Source organism: Eretmochelys imbricata, chromosome 2, assembly GCF_965152235.1.
Source record: "Eretmochelys imbricata isolate rEreImb1 chromosome 2, rEreImb1.hap1, whole genome shotgun sequence".
Classification (NCBI taxonomy): domain Eukaryota; kingdom Metazoa; phylum Chordata; order Testudines; family Cheloniidae; genus Eretmochelys; species Eretmochelys imbricata.
This window is the reverse complement of record NC_135573.1, coordinates 186,252,815-186,267,508: the sequence shown is the minus strand read 5'-3', so window position 1 is coordinate 186,267,508 and position 14,694 is coordinate 186,252,815. Positions and strand designations below refer to the sequence as shown.

The 14,694-nt window shown below is 42.6% G+C and overlaps 1 protein-coding gene across 3 annotated transcripts in view; it reads right to left on the bottom strand.

Annotated features, from left to right (window-relative positions):
* The window catches only part of GLB1 (galactosidase beta 1), a 68,566-nt gene that overhangs the window by 38,848 nt on the left and 15,024 nt on the right, over positions 1-14,694 (bottom strand). For all 3 annotated transcript variants that reach the window (XM_077811109.1, XM_077811111.1, XM_077811110.1), the window contains exons 2-5: positions 9,744-9,913; positions 3,835-3,985; positions 3,389-3,449; positions 2,710-2,804 (exon numbers count right to left, since the gene is read on the bottom strand). In XM_077811109.1, coding sequence (XP_077667235.1) covers positions 2,710-2,804; positions 3,389-3,449; positions 3,835-3,985; positions 9,744-9,913 — 477 coding nt within the window. The remainder of the gene's footprint in view (positions 1-2,709; positions 2,805-3,388; positions 3,450-3,834; positions 3,986-9,743; positions 9,914-14,694) is intronic.

The following is a 14,694-nucleotide window of genomic DNA, read 5'->3' as shown; positions in this document are numbered from 1 at the left end:
ACCTGTTTTGAGAAGTGAAGTTTATATATCCAAACCACCTAAAGGTTGTTTTGATTAATAAAAATAAATTTTATATGCTGTTTTGCATCCTTAATTAAATTCCAGTTACCACCCTAATGCGGCTTAACACAAATCATGAGCAAAAAGTTAATTATCATTCACTATTTTCTAACATACTAAAACTGTACAGTTAATAAGAATCTGAAAATGTTAAGCTACATAACTGCATAAATAAATATATAGAGTTATAGTGTACCCACCTAGGTAGCAAAAAGATGGACCAAATCTAGTTGTAAATCAACATGTTTTATGTTATATCAACCAATGAAAATGCACCTTTCTTTAGAAAATAACTGAAGTACAAATTGAAAAATTGATTCAATTGGATGATTTAAATCGAGGTTTTCCACTAGGTGAGCTAAATCATGATTTAAATTGCTGATTTAAGTCAATCCACCCTGAAAGTGAGTCTTTGAAACCTTCTTTCAAAATCTGAACCTTAATGCTTAATCTGTTCAGTGTAATAACCAATGGAAGCACCAGGGCCAAATATTTAAGGTATTTTATTCTTCTTTCATTCCTAGCTACAGCAGGTCTTGTCAGGCTAGATACTCTAGAGCCGTGGTTCTCAACCTATCTATCATTGTGGGACGCAGATGTGGCACAGAAAGTATTAGCTGGGCTGCAGGTTGAGAACCACGGTGTCCCCCTCCTAACCCCCGCCCCACACACACAAACCCCTATGCCCAGCACCCTCCACCCAGAGACCCCGCCACAGAGTGGGGCCAGGTGTGGAGAGCTGGGCATAGGGCAGGGACCCTGACCTTGCACCCTTCTGCGTGGGGACTCTGACCCCCCCCACTGTGTGGGGCCGGGCAGCAGCTGGCTGCCCAGACCCCAAGCCCCAGCATGTGGCAGCCAGCTGCCCAGGCCCCAGACCCTGCTGGGAGCCTGGAGCCCACTGCGTGGCAGGGCAGCCAGGGCACCGCGGCAAGGCAGCCAAGAGCCCGGAGCCTGCAATCTTTAGCACACAGCTGAGCTGGGCCGCAGCTGTGTGCTCATTGGGCCGCATGCGGCCTGTGGGTGGAGAACTGCTGCTCTAGACCTTTAGCAAGCTAAGTAAAGAGAATGTTCCATTTAATGGCAATAAAAAGCACTGAACTGTGTCACGGTGTAGCTTTCAGCCTCTTTTTTTGAGTAACTTGTGGTGCCGGGGCTACTAAAACAGATGGCACTGGTTAGAACCCAGCATTGTGGGGGACTATCCTATACCTGTCTCCCCACATGGCTTTACCACAGCACTCTAAGGCCTGGTCTACGCTTTGTGGGGGGAGGGTGGTATCAATCTAAGTTACGCAATGTCAGCTACGTGAATAAGGTAGCTGAAGTCGGCGTACTTAGGTCTACTTACTGTGGTGTCTTCACTGCGGTAGGTTGACTGCTGACGCTTCCCTGTTGACTCCGCCTATGCTTCTTGCTCCGGTGGAGTATTGGAGTCGACAGGAGAGCGCTCTGCGGTCGATTTATCGCGTCTTCACTAGAAGCAATAAATCGACCCCCAGTGGATCGATTGCTCCGGAGGTAAGCGTAGACATGCCCTGAGGCAGGCTTGCTGTACTCTTGACTCCTGTTCTAAACAGGGACTGCCAATTCTTGCAAACAATGACAAAGTCATGCAGGGCGGGATGGGAGGAAGCAAGGGAATACGTGATGGGAGGGTGGCAGGAGGCAAAGGAAGAGGGAAGGGAAGGGCAGCTGTGGTTTAGTCTTCTCTGTGAAGCACTTAGCAAAGTTGTAGATACTACAAGATGAGGAGAAAGAAACAAACAAACAAACCCATCAAAGTGGACTGATCACAAAGCTGGGAGATTTAGGTTCTACTCGTACTCTGCTACTCATTCTCTGGGCCTCATCTACCCAACCTGTAGAATGGTGATAACATGACTAATCCAGCTTTGCACAGTGACTTAAGATAAAGGGATTGCAAGTACACAGAAGATTTGGAAAGAAAATCTCCACCAGGCCTCAGGGGAAAAAGACCTGGGGTGAAATCTTGGGTCCACTGATGTGAACAGCAAAACTCCCAGTGACTTCAGTGGAGCCAGCATTTCATACTCTCAGTGGGGAGTTGCAGGGAAGCCCTGCAGGTGATTCTGTATGTAATAAGGAAAAGGGGAACAAGGAGAGGGGGCAGCAGAAGAGATGTTAAGAAATTTGTTGGATTCAAGAGTCCCTGAGTCTCAGGAAGTGCTGGCTTCAGCTGAGCTGCTTCAACATGAGCTATGTATCAACAATACAGGCAAGCATGTTGGCTAGTAATACATCACTTGTGTGAGTAGCCATGCTCACCTCATCCTCACGCACAGTCTCTTTCCAAGTGGTAAAGAGACATCTACACTAAGGACTAAAAGCTGAAACTCAAAGCTGCACTTGTTAAAATGTTGGAGATGCAAGGATAACATACTAAAATTGAATATTATCTCCAGGTACCTCACACCACCACCAGACCCTTTTGTTTGTGATATAGTTTAAACTAATTTTAATTCCAGTTATCATGGAGAGCAAATATGATTTAAATTTTAAAGAGCACCCTTGTACATTACTGGAAACATACCTGTGGAAGCACTGTTAATAATTCAATAATGGTGACCAAAAGGCCTTCTACATTCACATAGTTAGTGTTCCTGTTTGATTTTTGAAATGGATTACCTGCACCATAATAACTGGCCCTCCATTCTGATAGAGATGAGGCTTCATTTTGGGTAACAAGACACCCATCCATCGGTCTACAGCTTCCAGGTAATCTGGAATATACAAAGAGAAAGTTGTGGGCAGACCAGAGTTTATCCACTTTAAAAACAAAAACAAACTACAAATGGGATATTTTTGTAACCAGTACTCTAAATACACTGGGTATGCACAACGTGTATAAGAGCAACAAAAAATGAATTGATGACATTCTGTACTTGCTCATAACTTCAGCCTCTCGGTATGTAGGGAAGTCAAGTGGCTTCAAGGACCACACCCAAATCATTCCAATATAGTACAATCTAAAAATAGGTGGTAATGTCCCCACACAACAGAAAAATATCCAGTTACCTTCAAGAACATTATCCTTTACAATTTAAGGGTCCAGCCCTGTAAATCCTTACACAAGTAGTCTTGCTGTTTTCCACCCTGTTCCAACCTTATTCTGTCCATTTATTTTTGCACAGTGCAAAAGGAGTATGAAAACCTTATTCAGAGAGCATTCACATTTGTTATTCCCAAACTTTTAGTAGAAACAGTAACACAATACCATTCTTGAAAATACAGCCTGACCCGAGAGTCTGGCCAGCAAGTCTGCTTGTCCTTGAAACATTTTTATAAATCCTTTTGAGCTCCTTACCTAAATCAGAAGATCGGAGAACAATAGATTCTTTCTTTAATAACCATGCTGGAAGACCCCCCTATGAAGGGAAAGGAAACCATTTCAATTACCATTTTCATGAATTAGAAGGATAAGTTTAACCAGCTATCCCAGAACTATATAGATATTACCATTTAAGTACTAGTCATTGGGGACCTATAGTACCCAAGATCATATTAAAAAATTATCACAATTTAAGGACCAATGCGCTTGAGGCTAAGGGAAGTCACTTAAGCAGGACTTGAACCCACAACTTTTAGTATTCTAGATGAAGAATCCTGCCTTGTGCCATATGTTCAGCGGTAGGGAATCCTTTTATTACTGTACCCCCCTTAAATCCCCCCACAAATGGGAGGACACTTACATTAGACAGAGATCAGATGTTAATTCTGCCTAGAAATTAGAAAGTTTAAATACAAATTTACCATGTCCCATTCTGCGCAGATATAAGGTCCAGCTCTTAGTATTACCAACAAGCCAATCTCATTAGCTAGCTCCAGGAAATATTTTATATCTCTGTCACCATAGAAGTTATATACTCCTGGTTTGAATTCATGATAGTTCCATGGCACATACCTGTGAAGAAAACACCATCCATAAGAAGTGACTTAGACTAGAATGAAAAAGGAACACCAAATAATGACTTAATCTAATTCCAAGGAAACAAACTATTTACATCTTTACAGAACTGTAAAGTTGAGGTGCATTTACTTCCAAACTAATGGAATACAAAACGAATTTAGGACCTAGCTCCTGTAAGGCACTTCTAGAAGCTGAAGGTGCTAAGATTAGCACCAAGTATGATCAGGCACTTAGACGGGAAACAGATGTCTCTATTTTTTCTTGTAGTCATGTATTTTTTCCATACACTCTTCCTTTCTAACAGCATCAATGTCATAAAACACATTAAAAGCAAAAATAATTAGTTGTGCTTCGTTATCTTGCTTCATAACTCTGAAAAGTCATTGTGAAACAGAAGTGGTAGGTAGTCAAGCAGAAAGCCTCTCACACAGCACTTCTAGGATTTTTTTTTAAAAGTTTAAAAGAGATTTTATGTTTTTTAAAACAAGACAAGAGAACAATGCAGTGCCAATAATACCTTTTGTCGATAGAGGAAAAACAAGAACCAGTACATGCGTGGATTACATAAATGTATGTATTTAAAAGTTACATACTACCTACAAAATATCAAAATCTTCAACAATTTCAAGCATTTTAATTAAAGCAGTTATTCACAGGTGTCCAGATGCTATAACAGACACTGTCTTGTGTTCGGATACAGAAATTCTCAGATTTGTAACACAAGGGAGGAATCTGCCCAATCTTCTGTGCAGCCGAGCTCCATCCTTTCAGCTTTGCAAAGTAATTTTAATTGCCTTCCCAACCTATCTATAATGTTTCCAATATCCTTATTACCTGGCTCTTCTATAGCCAAGGATTTGAATATGAATGGAAACACGTTCAATGTCAGTTTTGTTTTCTTGCCTGGATTTTAAAGGCAAGTGAGGTACAAGTTGACTGCTTCCATTTAAGATAGGATCATTAAAGCTGACAATTACAATAAATAAATAAAAAGTTACACCCTTCCTTTTAAAACACATCCACCATTCCACAAGTTAAAGCCACTGAAAGAACAAATACACCACCACCACTATCGTGATGAATCAGTGTTTTTTTCATCGTTTACGAGGTCACTACTACTGCTGAAAAGGGTTCTTTTGCTTTCTACATTAAAACACTTTGCTGTCGCTTAGACTATATGCTTTATGAAGTGGAGAACAGTAGCACATCCCAGGTTGCTGAACCGGCCACATAATATCTGTTCTATGTTCTCTCTTCTCTCTTCCAGTTGCCTGCAAAGTGGGGGAGTCACTTTAAAAACCAACAGAGCAACATTAAAGCCCTTAAAAGGCTACAAGGGTTTTTACAAAACTCCTGGAATTATTTTAAGAACTAATATCTACATTTAAAAAAAAAAAAAGTACTGAAACTTTAGGTACCTAGAGGCAGCTGTTTCTTGGAGAAAGAGTTTCCAAAAGGTATAAATGTATCTGCCCACCAGCTAACAAAATTTAAACAAAACCCAAAAAAACAGACTACAATGTTCAAACATCCGTCATATAAATTCAGAGCAGCCAACAGTATCCATTGGTTCTTCAAAGAAGCCTTTTTGCTACTAATTTATCCTGTGTTGTAAATATCTGGCTCCATCTAGTGGTTAGTTACTTAACTGCATCTTCAGAAAAATCACCTGTAGTCTCAGCCAGGGATTTTCAAACTCCTGTTTTTTATAGTGCAAACAACACTGTAAGAGAGATTGTCTTATGGACCAATATTTCTCCAATGCATGAATACACATGCTATCTTCTCTCCAGTTCACGATCATCTAACAACCCTTTGGCAACTACACCAACAGTTTACACAGAAAGGCAATGTCAGGAAAGTATTTATTTTTAGCTGTCTTTGAATACAGCCGGAAACAAAGACAATGGGCACATGTGGCTAGGCAGTTCTCTATGGCACACCAGTCATCACACTACAGAGTCTGAAATAGTCAGTTTAAGTTAATATCAATTAAACTGGACCTTTTTAAACCTTTGACTATAGTGTTACTAATCTATACTTCAACTCTCCCTACCCTCTCACCCCTTCAGACACCATTACATTTTGAAATATCACCAGGATTATAGCATCCAACTTTAATCAGTTATTTTGCAAGCATTTTTGAAGTTTTATCATGGAGATTTAAAACCTTAACTACAGGACCAATCTACTTGCAGAATCAGGTGCTCTCTTATGTCCTGTTGTCATTGTTTACAGGTTGGAGGTACACTAGCGGCCTACTAAACTCTCTCTCTTCTCTGAGAGCCTCAGACAGCAGACAGCTAACCTGCATAGTCACGGTCAAGATGGAAAGCAAGGATTGGCTGGCCATTTCTGAAGGGAGGCAGAAAGGAATGAGAAGAAGGGAAGGTCTGCTTTACTTTCACTGAAAGGGATTCATGAGGAACCACACAACACAAGGATCCAGTTTCCTCTTCCCTGGTGAGCTGCATTAGGAGTTGCTCTGTAGCCAGGACCAGCCAAGTCCCCTGGCCTAAAGCTAAAACAAGTACATCTAGCACCTATTGTAATTTATGGGATCAATGTCAAGCTGCAATTGCAATCTCCATGGAATATTGAAGTTCCAAGAATCAAGCTGCAGCCATTCCTCCCATGAAACATGGAAGCTCTGCTGGGTGTGCAAGGAGTTCCTTGAGGACAGCTACATCCCTTAGAATTTGAGCTTCCATAAAAATAATTCTCCACACAGTCTACATTGTTAACTAAATCAGTAAAGTACTTACTTAATGGTAAAACTAGAACTAAGCACTAATTTTCACAGGGGGACAGTTTGTAAAATCTGTTTGAAGTTTACTCATCTTAGCCAAGTTTTATTAGTGGAGAAAAAAAGAAATCCACTCAGTCTTTCTCCCCACCCTCCCATTAACTAAAAACCCACAGAAGCCATATCCAAGTTTTCCTTGGTCAGTGTGAAAAGTTACCACCAAGTCCCATTAATCAAAATCTGCTTGCCTGGCTAACTGCAAAGTTTCTGATTGATTGTATATATAAACACACAAACACACAGACACACACACACACACACACAGACAACAGCAACAGAGTTCCTGGGACTTACTGCAGACATCCTCCAACCTGAAAGGCAGCAGCCCCACCCACCTGAGGCTAGTCCAAGGAAAGCATATGGAAAAGAGCAGTAAAATTATGTGACCCCCTTACGCACCAACTCCATGGGTGCTTCAGGGGGTACTCAGCACCTGCAGACCTGGATTAATATTTCGTGGGCTACAGAGCCCGGACCATGGCCCCGCCAACCTCTTTTTCTGCTCAGCCTCTTCGCTCCGAGGCCTGCACTTGCACCGGGGGAAGGGAGCAGAGGGAGCGGAGAGGAGCACCCACAGGCAAAAACAGAAGTCAGCACCTGTGTGTGACCCCACATCCCACTGTAAACGTGGTCCTGCGGCACAGGTAAGAAAAGTACTTTAAGAAGGTACCTATCAGTCATCCCTGAACTAGCAGCAACGCTACATACTCAGACAATACCTCTGCAGCCCTACTTCCCTTTCTTTAAGACAATATGCCTCATAGAGCCACCAATGGACACTAGCACTCCAAACATCCTGTGTACCTTTTGCTAAGTGAGGGAAAAGGGAGGGATGGGAGGCACAAAACAAGAAAGCAGTGAAAAAAACCAACATGCAGAGAAATTTTAAAAAGATAAGTAGGGAAAAAAAACACGGACGAAAGAGAAAATGGCAGGATAAAAATGCAATAATTTTGCCAGGACACAGCATGAGGATTAATTGATCTTGGACTATTAGTGGTAAATAGGCCCAATGGCCTGTGATGGGATGTTAGATGGGGTGGGAGCTGAGTTACTACAGAGAATTCTTTCTTGGGTGTCTGGCTGGTGAGTCTTGCCCACATGCTCAGGGTTCAGCTGATCGCCATATTTGGGGTCGGGAAGGAATTTTCCTCCAGGGCAGATTGGCAGAGGCCCTGGGGGGTTTTTCGCCTTCCTCCGCAGCGTGGGGCATTCGTCACTTGCTGGAGGATTCTCTGCACCTTGAAGTCTTTAAACCATGATTTGAGGACTTCAATAGCTCAGACATAGGTGAGAGGTTTATTGCAGGAGTGGGTGGGTGAGATCCTGTGGCCTGCACTGTGCAGGAGGTCAGACTAGATGATCATAATGGTCCCTTCTGACCTTAAAGTCTATGAGGAGAGGTATGAAGGAGCCACCCATCCGCCAGTCCATCACACAAAGGAAGAGCCACCAGAAAAACCAATGACCTATTGTACAGAATAATAGAAAGAAGATAAAGGATCTCAAAGGAACAGGAAAGAGAAAGCATTTGAAAGAACAGGAAAGAAACAAAAAGGTTTAAAGGAAAGAAACAGAGCAGAAAAGTGAGAGAGAATCAGAGGGGAACATATAAGAAACTCTGGAGATCATGAACCGTAGAGACAGTGCATACTACTACACCTAGGTTGGTAGTCAAGATTAGGAAACAGAGGAAAAGAAGAGCAATCAGACCAACTGTTGACATTGTATAGATTAATTTAACAATTTGAGATTACTGTTATTGCAGTTTAGAACCAAATTTAAAAGTAACTATTCGTACACCTTGAAGCAACATCTCCAGGAGCCACCCAGCAACTTCTCTACTAATCCCTCTTTTTTTTGCGTGACAGGAGTCATTGGCTATTGGCTTAGATTAATAAAAGAGCAGCAGTCCAACGGCTCTGGAAGCGAGCTGTAGCTCACGAAAGCTCATGCTCAAATAAACTGGTTAGTCTCTAAGGTGCCACAAGTCCTCCTTTTCTTTTTGCGAATACAGACTAACACGGCTGTTACTCTGAAACATGTTTTTGTAACTCACAAAATAAAGATGGACTCAACCTCCCCAACAAGACAGTCCAGAACCATCAAACAAATCCTCTCTTTTTTCATCCACTCACCCACACTCACTCACCCATCCCCCTCAGAGGGCTCCTTAGAAAACAGACAAGCTGTGCAGTGTCAACAAACTATCGGACTCAGATGAGAGGGAGTAAGTTCCAGATATGCAGGCACTCCCCACTGAGCAAACCATGCCTGCTCATGAACATATCTGTGGGCTGTCTGCTAGAGTGTCATAATTTATCTCAACTGCCAAGTTGTAATACAAGGAGAGAAGCAGTTTAAGATACAGGATCCAAATAATAAAAAGCTTTGTAGATTAGAAGTAGAGTGCTATATAACTTTGTTTCAGTTTGCAGGGGGCTCACAATCCTTGAGTTCTAGGTACAAATGATCCCCAAAACTAAGCAAGTCTCAAGTGGATTTAACCTAATGCCATAAATCGCTTCACAACACCTCTTCCCTTGTTGAGGATTCACACAAGTCTTAGCCCCGTTCCCCGGGCCTGTTATGTTCTGTGACCTTGCCTGACCTACAATGGAGGCAATATTAGCGAGGTAGGACAGACAAGAATTATGGAATAAGAAACAAATGTATGTAGCTTCCAACTACTCCTTTCCAGATCAACATTGCTCATTTTAAACAGACATATTTGAGTTAAACAAAAATTAAAATTCAGCCTACAGAAGGCCTGCACCCATATCTCAAAACACAGAGTTTGAATGGAGCATTTGTCAGCTCAGCTCCATATTTCTCTAGGGTGTTGTCAGCTATAATCTAAAAGAGGTTGCCTTGTACACTTAGCTTACCTACCACTCCCTCATTGTTCTAGTTTAAGACTGCTCCCAAAAGTCAATAAGTACTTACGTTTGAATAGCATCAAGCCCCGCCATCTTCATCTTCACCAGACGGTCTTTCCAATAGTACCGGGGCACACGGGAGTAATGAATGCTGCCCGAGATGTAGCGGAATGGTTTCCCATCCTTGAGGAAACAGTTGTTGGCATAATCGATCCCAAAACTCCTCTGGGGTGCATTCTGTGTATCAAGAAGATTACCAGGTGTGAGCTTCAACCTCCATGAAAAGGACAATAGTTTTCTGTTAAAACATCCTGCTTATTAAACTCTTCAGTACTCTAGGTCTCTGGAATGTTCTGAAGCATGATCTGCAGGGATAGCATATTGACAATACAAGATCCTGTCCACCCCACCTTTGCTAAAAAAAAAAAAAAAAAATCCACTTTCACCTAGTGGGCTCAGCCTGTTAGGGCGCATGTTCTGCAGAGATTGGGTGGGGGGGGAAATGGTCACTCCTGGGTCTCCATTTCTGGGGGGCATTTTTGGACTACTCGCCCCATTTGGTGCAATTTGATCCACTTCAAAAAGGCAAGATGTTGCTCTTCAGTAGGACACGATTTTAAGACCTTTCAGTGGTCAGTACTATTTCAAGGGACTGCTTCAGAGGCTGACAAACCATCCCACCCCTCTCTTCCAGTTGGCAACAGAATTTTAATATGAAGCTCCCAAGATTTGCTTCCAGCACATGCCAAATGAGCTGAGCTAAGCATGATCAAAGGAACCATAGCAGACATGTAGGCCAAGCAGTGATGGCAATATTTAATGCTGCATTGAAGTGATTTGGTTCTCCACTACTGCCTTACACCTTGGATAGTCTTTCATTTGCATGAAGCAAACGTAAAGCATCACCACTCTGTGCTGGTAGCATCACTTTGCACAGGTCTACCGGACTGCACAAGGTACAGGACAGTAAGAGTCAGGATCAAGGAACCTGAACAGATTCAGAGACTTCTAAAGACTCGTTCAACACATCGAGTCACTGATCAATTCATTCACACTTCGGAAAGGAAACAAATTGCAATGACCCTTCACCTGCTAAATTTCACATTGAAAACTAAAAGGCACAACCACCCCGAGTACTGACACAGACATGTCACAAACTCCATGTGCAAGAATATGTTATCTGAAGGGTTTAAGAGCTTAGTTTCTAATAAGTCGGGGGCTGTTCAGTTGCCCATGCTCTTAAATTTCTATTAGTCTCTATATTAAACAATTTAATCAATTTTCAGGAGAGGTGATGGAAGGAGAGTTGTTCAGACACACAGCCAAAAAAAGACAGCAAATTTCTGCCAAATAAGATATATTATCTATGAAATTAGAAAGACAAAGCAATGTATATTGCAACCAAACCCCTACATTATACAATTACTAATACATTTCCACTAGCACTCCATGTAATACTGGGTACTTCTATAGCCCCTTTCACCTGAGGATCTCGAAGCAATTACAAGCAGTGAGCTTAGCCTTATCACACCTTTGTATGGTAATAGCTCCATCTAGCAGACAGAAAAACTAGAGCAGAGAGTTAAGGGACATATTCTGATACCTTAACTCCATAAATATAGGTTCACTCCTCAAGGGCTTCCACTGACTTCAGTGAGGTGCTATCCAGCTTCAGAAAGGGTACTAGAATCTGACCTTAAGTGACTTGGCAAAAACTGATTACACAGGAAGTCATTGGCAGAGCCAGGAACAGAATCCAGATTGTTCTACAATCCTACTTCTGTGCTTTTAAAGAGACACTGCACTTTAAATTTTGTAATTTTGAGGGGGGGGGCAGAATCAATTAAAAATATTTTTAAGGCTATCAACCCCTTCGCTTTGCCTCCCCAGAGTGTCTGAAACCCTGCAGCACTGAGAACCTGAAAGAGAAACTGACTGCGCACATAAAAATGATACTGAGTTTATTTCCATTCTCTAAGCAGAGAATAACAAACTGACCAATGAACTGGATTTTTATAATTTTCACTTTTAATAGTCTAAGCTGTTAGCCCCAAGATACAGATATTTGTTTACAACATATTACTTTTGAGTTAACAGTACACTTTAACCACTAGACAGACGCTTTCCTGTTCCCACGTACGCCTATTTCCTTCTTTCAACCAGTTTCCTTGCATGAGGGTATTGTTTTTAGGTCATTCACCTTCAAGCATGACCCTTTCCACATTTCTGCACACATGCACGCACACAGACACAAAATATGATCTTCATGTAGCATCAGGTAGTAGGTCAGAAGTCGTCAAAACACAAAATGGACAAATAAGCAGCATACTTGTCCAGTTGAAACAGACCTTTTAAATTGAGTGAATTTAATGCAGCTGAAAGGCGATGGCCTACTTTAATTCTGGAAGGATGGGCCTAAGTCATCATAGGACAAAATGCTCACACCCTCAACTGAGGGAGGGACCACAGACCACAGAAAATAGATTCAGTGGAAAAATAAATGGTAGATCAGGAAAGCTGGCGGGGGGAGGGGGGAGAGAGGAGAGATTAAAAAAAGGATACTGGATGGGGGCACCAAGTAGTGAACCCTAAACACCACGAACTGCTCCACAAAGGAGATAGTGGAATTCTGCCCAGACGTGAGAGACAATTAGGGAACAGAAATAGGCCCCACAGCAACAGAAAACCTCCCCACTGAGCATGCACTCCCAGACTGATAGATGGCCATCCTGGCCAATGCCAGGAGGTGAATGTGGTGGTCCCATGACTTTGTGTGGCCACAGACAAGGAATCCATAAAAGAAAAGATGTGGGGAAGTGCAGCCAGCACCTCAGCAGGAGGCAGAACAAGGGTCTGGTGCAGGTAGGCATGTACTAAGGTTTTCCCCATGCTGCAAAACAGGGCAGTTGCCAGAGAACTTCACAAAAACAGTGTCAGTATCATGGCTGACATCTGTGGGAACTAAAGTGCATTTGGTGTGGATATCTGATGGATTCTTAACCTTTGCAGGCTTCTCAAAAGTTACTGCTGTCTTCTCCCTGTTGGCATTTGGCTCTAGAGTTCTCCAACAAGCAAACTCTCTCCAATCAAGAGCAGTACCAATTTCTTTTTAAGTGTAGTTTGTGTTTTAAAATTCTCTACTGCGGCTATCAGGAAATGAGGGACCATATTACCTAAATAAAAAAATCCTAAAAGTCTATTTTGAGAGAAGACTGTAGCAGGAAGTGAAGGAAATAAGAAGGAAAAGGGTTTTGGGGGGCAGGGGAGGGAAGAGAGAGAGAGCATCAAATGAAATCTAGTACACTGGGGAGGGGAAGGAAGGGAATGACTCAAATATGTACATTCAATGGGCAGGAGTAACCTGGAAACATAGAGCTGCTGAGAGACTATGGTGATGGGAGCAGTAGAGAAAGAAACCTAGGGACTGGGCCAGTTCTAGGATCCCATTGTTGTGGGTGCAGGCGGGTACTTTGGGATCCCTGCATGTCACTATTTAAAAGCCAACCAACCTTCCAGGAGTCCACGGGCTAGACAGTGGGTGGGATAATAATGAACAGCTAATTAAATGTGTATTTGCAATGCAACATGACAGCAAAAGGAGGCAATGCGCTTTCAGGCTGTCTACACAAACAACATGTCACAGACCAAAAAGGTAACAGTTAACATGGCTCTGGTATGACAGCGCCTGGAGTATGTTCAGTGCAGGACACAATATTACTAGAAAGAAAAAAGAGCCTAGCCACACTTACAGTTAACGGGGATTAAGGTAGGGTGTGAATTTACAGTGCAATAGCTCTTCCTAAATCACTCCAGAAAAAAGAGTGCCCACAAATGGAATTAGAGTGCTTTGTTCCCATTTAGTTTTAACCACTTTCACAGTTAATCAGGAACAACTCCATGTAGTAGATGAGCTGAAGTGCAACTGAGCAACAAAGATGAAGTGGAAGGAGCTCAGAGGAGCAACAAGAACTCTCAGAATGCTAAAGGGAAAGATTGAGAGGCAAACACACACAGTTCAAGAGTACCACTTAGGGAGTGGGAAATGTGATGAGTGCAAAATTCCAAGGGTGGGGGAGGATGTAGTGAGGTGCCGTAGGATAAAAGAGTGCAAATAAGGAAAACCTAAAATGAACTTGAGGAAAAACATCCGGGCAGCACTTCAGAACGAGGCCATGCCTACACTACAAACTGTGGTTGATGAAAGTTACCTTGATGTACAGCCGCTGAAGTTTGTGTATCGCTGGGGCAGGAGCACATTTTGTTGCTTGTGTTGCTGCTGCACTTACCCACCAGTAGTGCTTGTGTTGATGTAAAGTGCGGTGCACTATAGGTAAATATTTCAGTGTGACAAACACTGCCATCCAGTGCAATGCCTTTGGGGAAATTTTCACAATATGTTGTGGGATGGAAATGACTCACTCAGGGCTCTCTGGAAGCTAGGGGTCAAGTTTCCAGAATGCATTATTCCCTAATGCCATCCCTATGCTCTAATTTTCAGCACCCCCCCCCCCTTTTTTTTTTTTAAGTCCCACAAACCCCCATGGCACTTATTGGTGTCTGCCATCTCTGACAGAAGCATGGAGCCTGAAGAGCTCTGCGCTATTCTCATGAAGGCTGCAAATACAGGACGCATGGTTCTCCTGTATTTGCAGATCCGCAAGAGGTACCACAACCACCACAGACATGAGGATGGCTTTGAGGACAGTTTGCCAAGGGACAGAGTGAAAAACAATTGAAGCTTATTGGTGGCAGTCATGGAGAAGCTTCAGAGGGTGGAGTGCCACTTCTGGGCCTGAGAGTCAAGCACTGATTGGTGGGATTGCATCATAATGCAAATCTGGGATGACTGCAGAATTCCAGGCCACATTCCTGGATCCGTGTGGCAAGCTTGCCCCAGCCCACCAGTGTCTGGACACCAGAATGAGTGCTGAATTGACAGTGGAGAATTGAGTAGCAAATGCGCTCTAAAAGCTTGCAGTGCTGGATTTCTGCAGGTCAGTGGGAAATAGTTTTTAGAG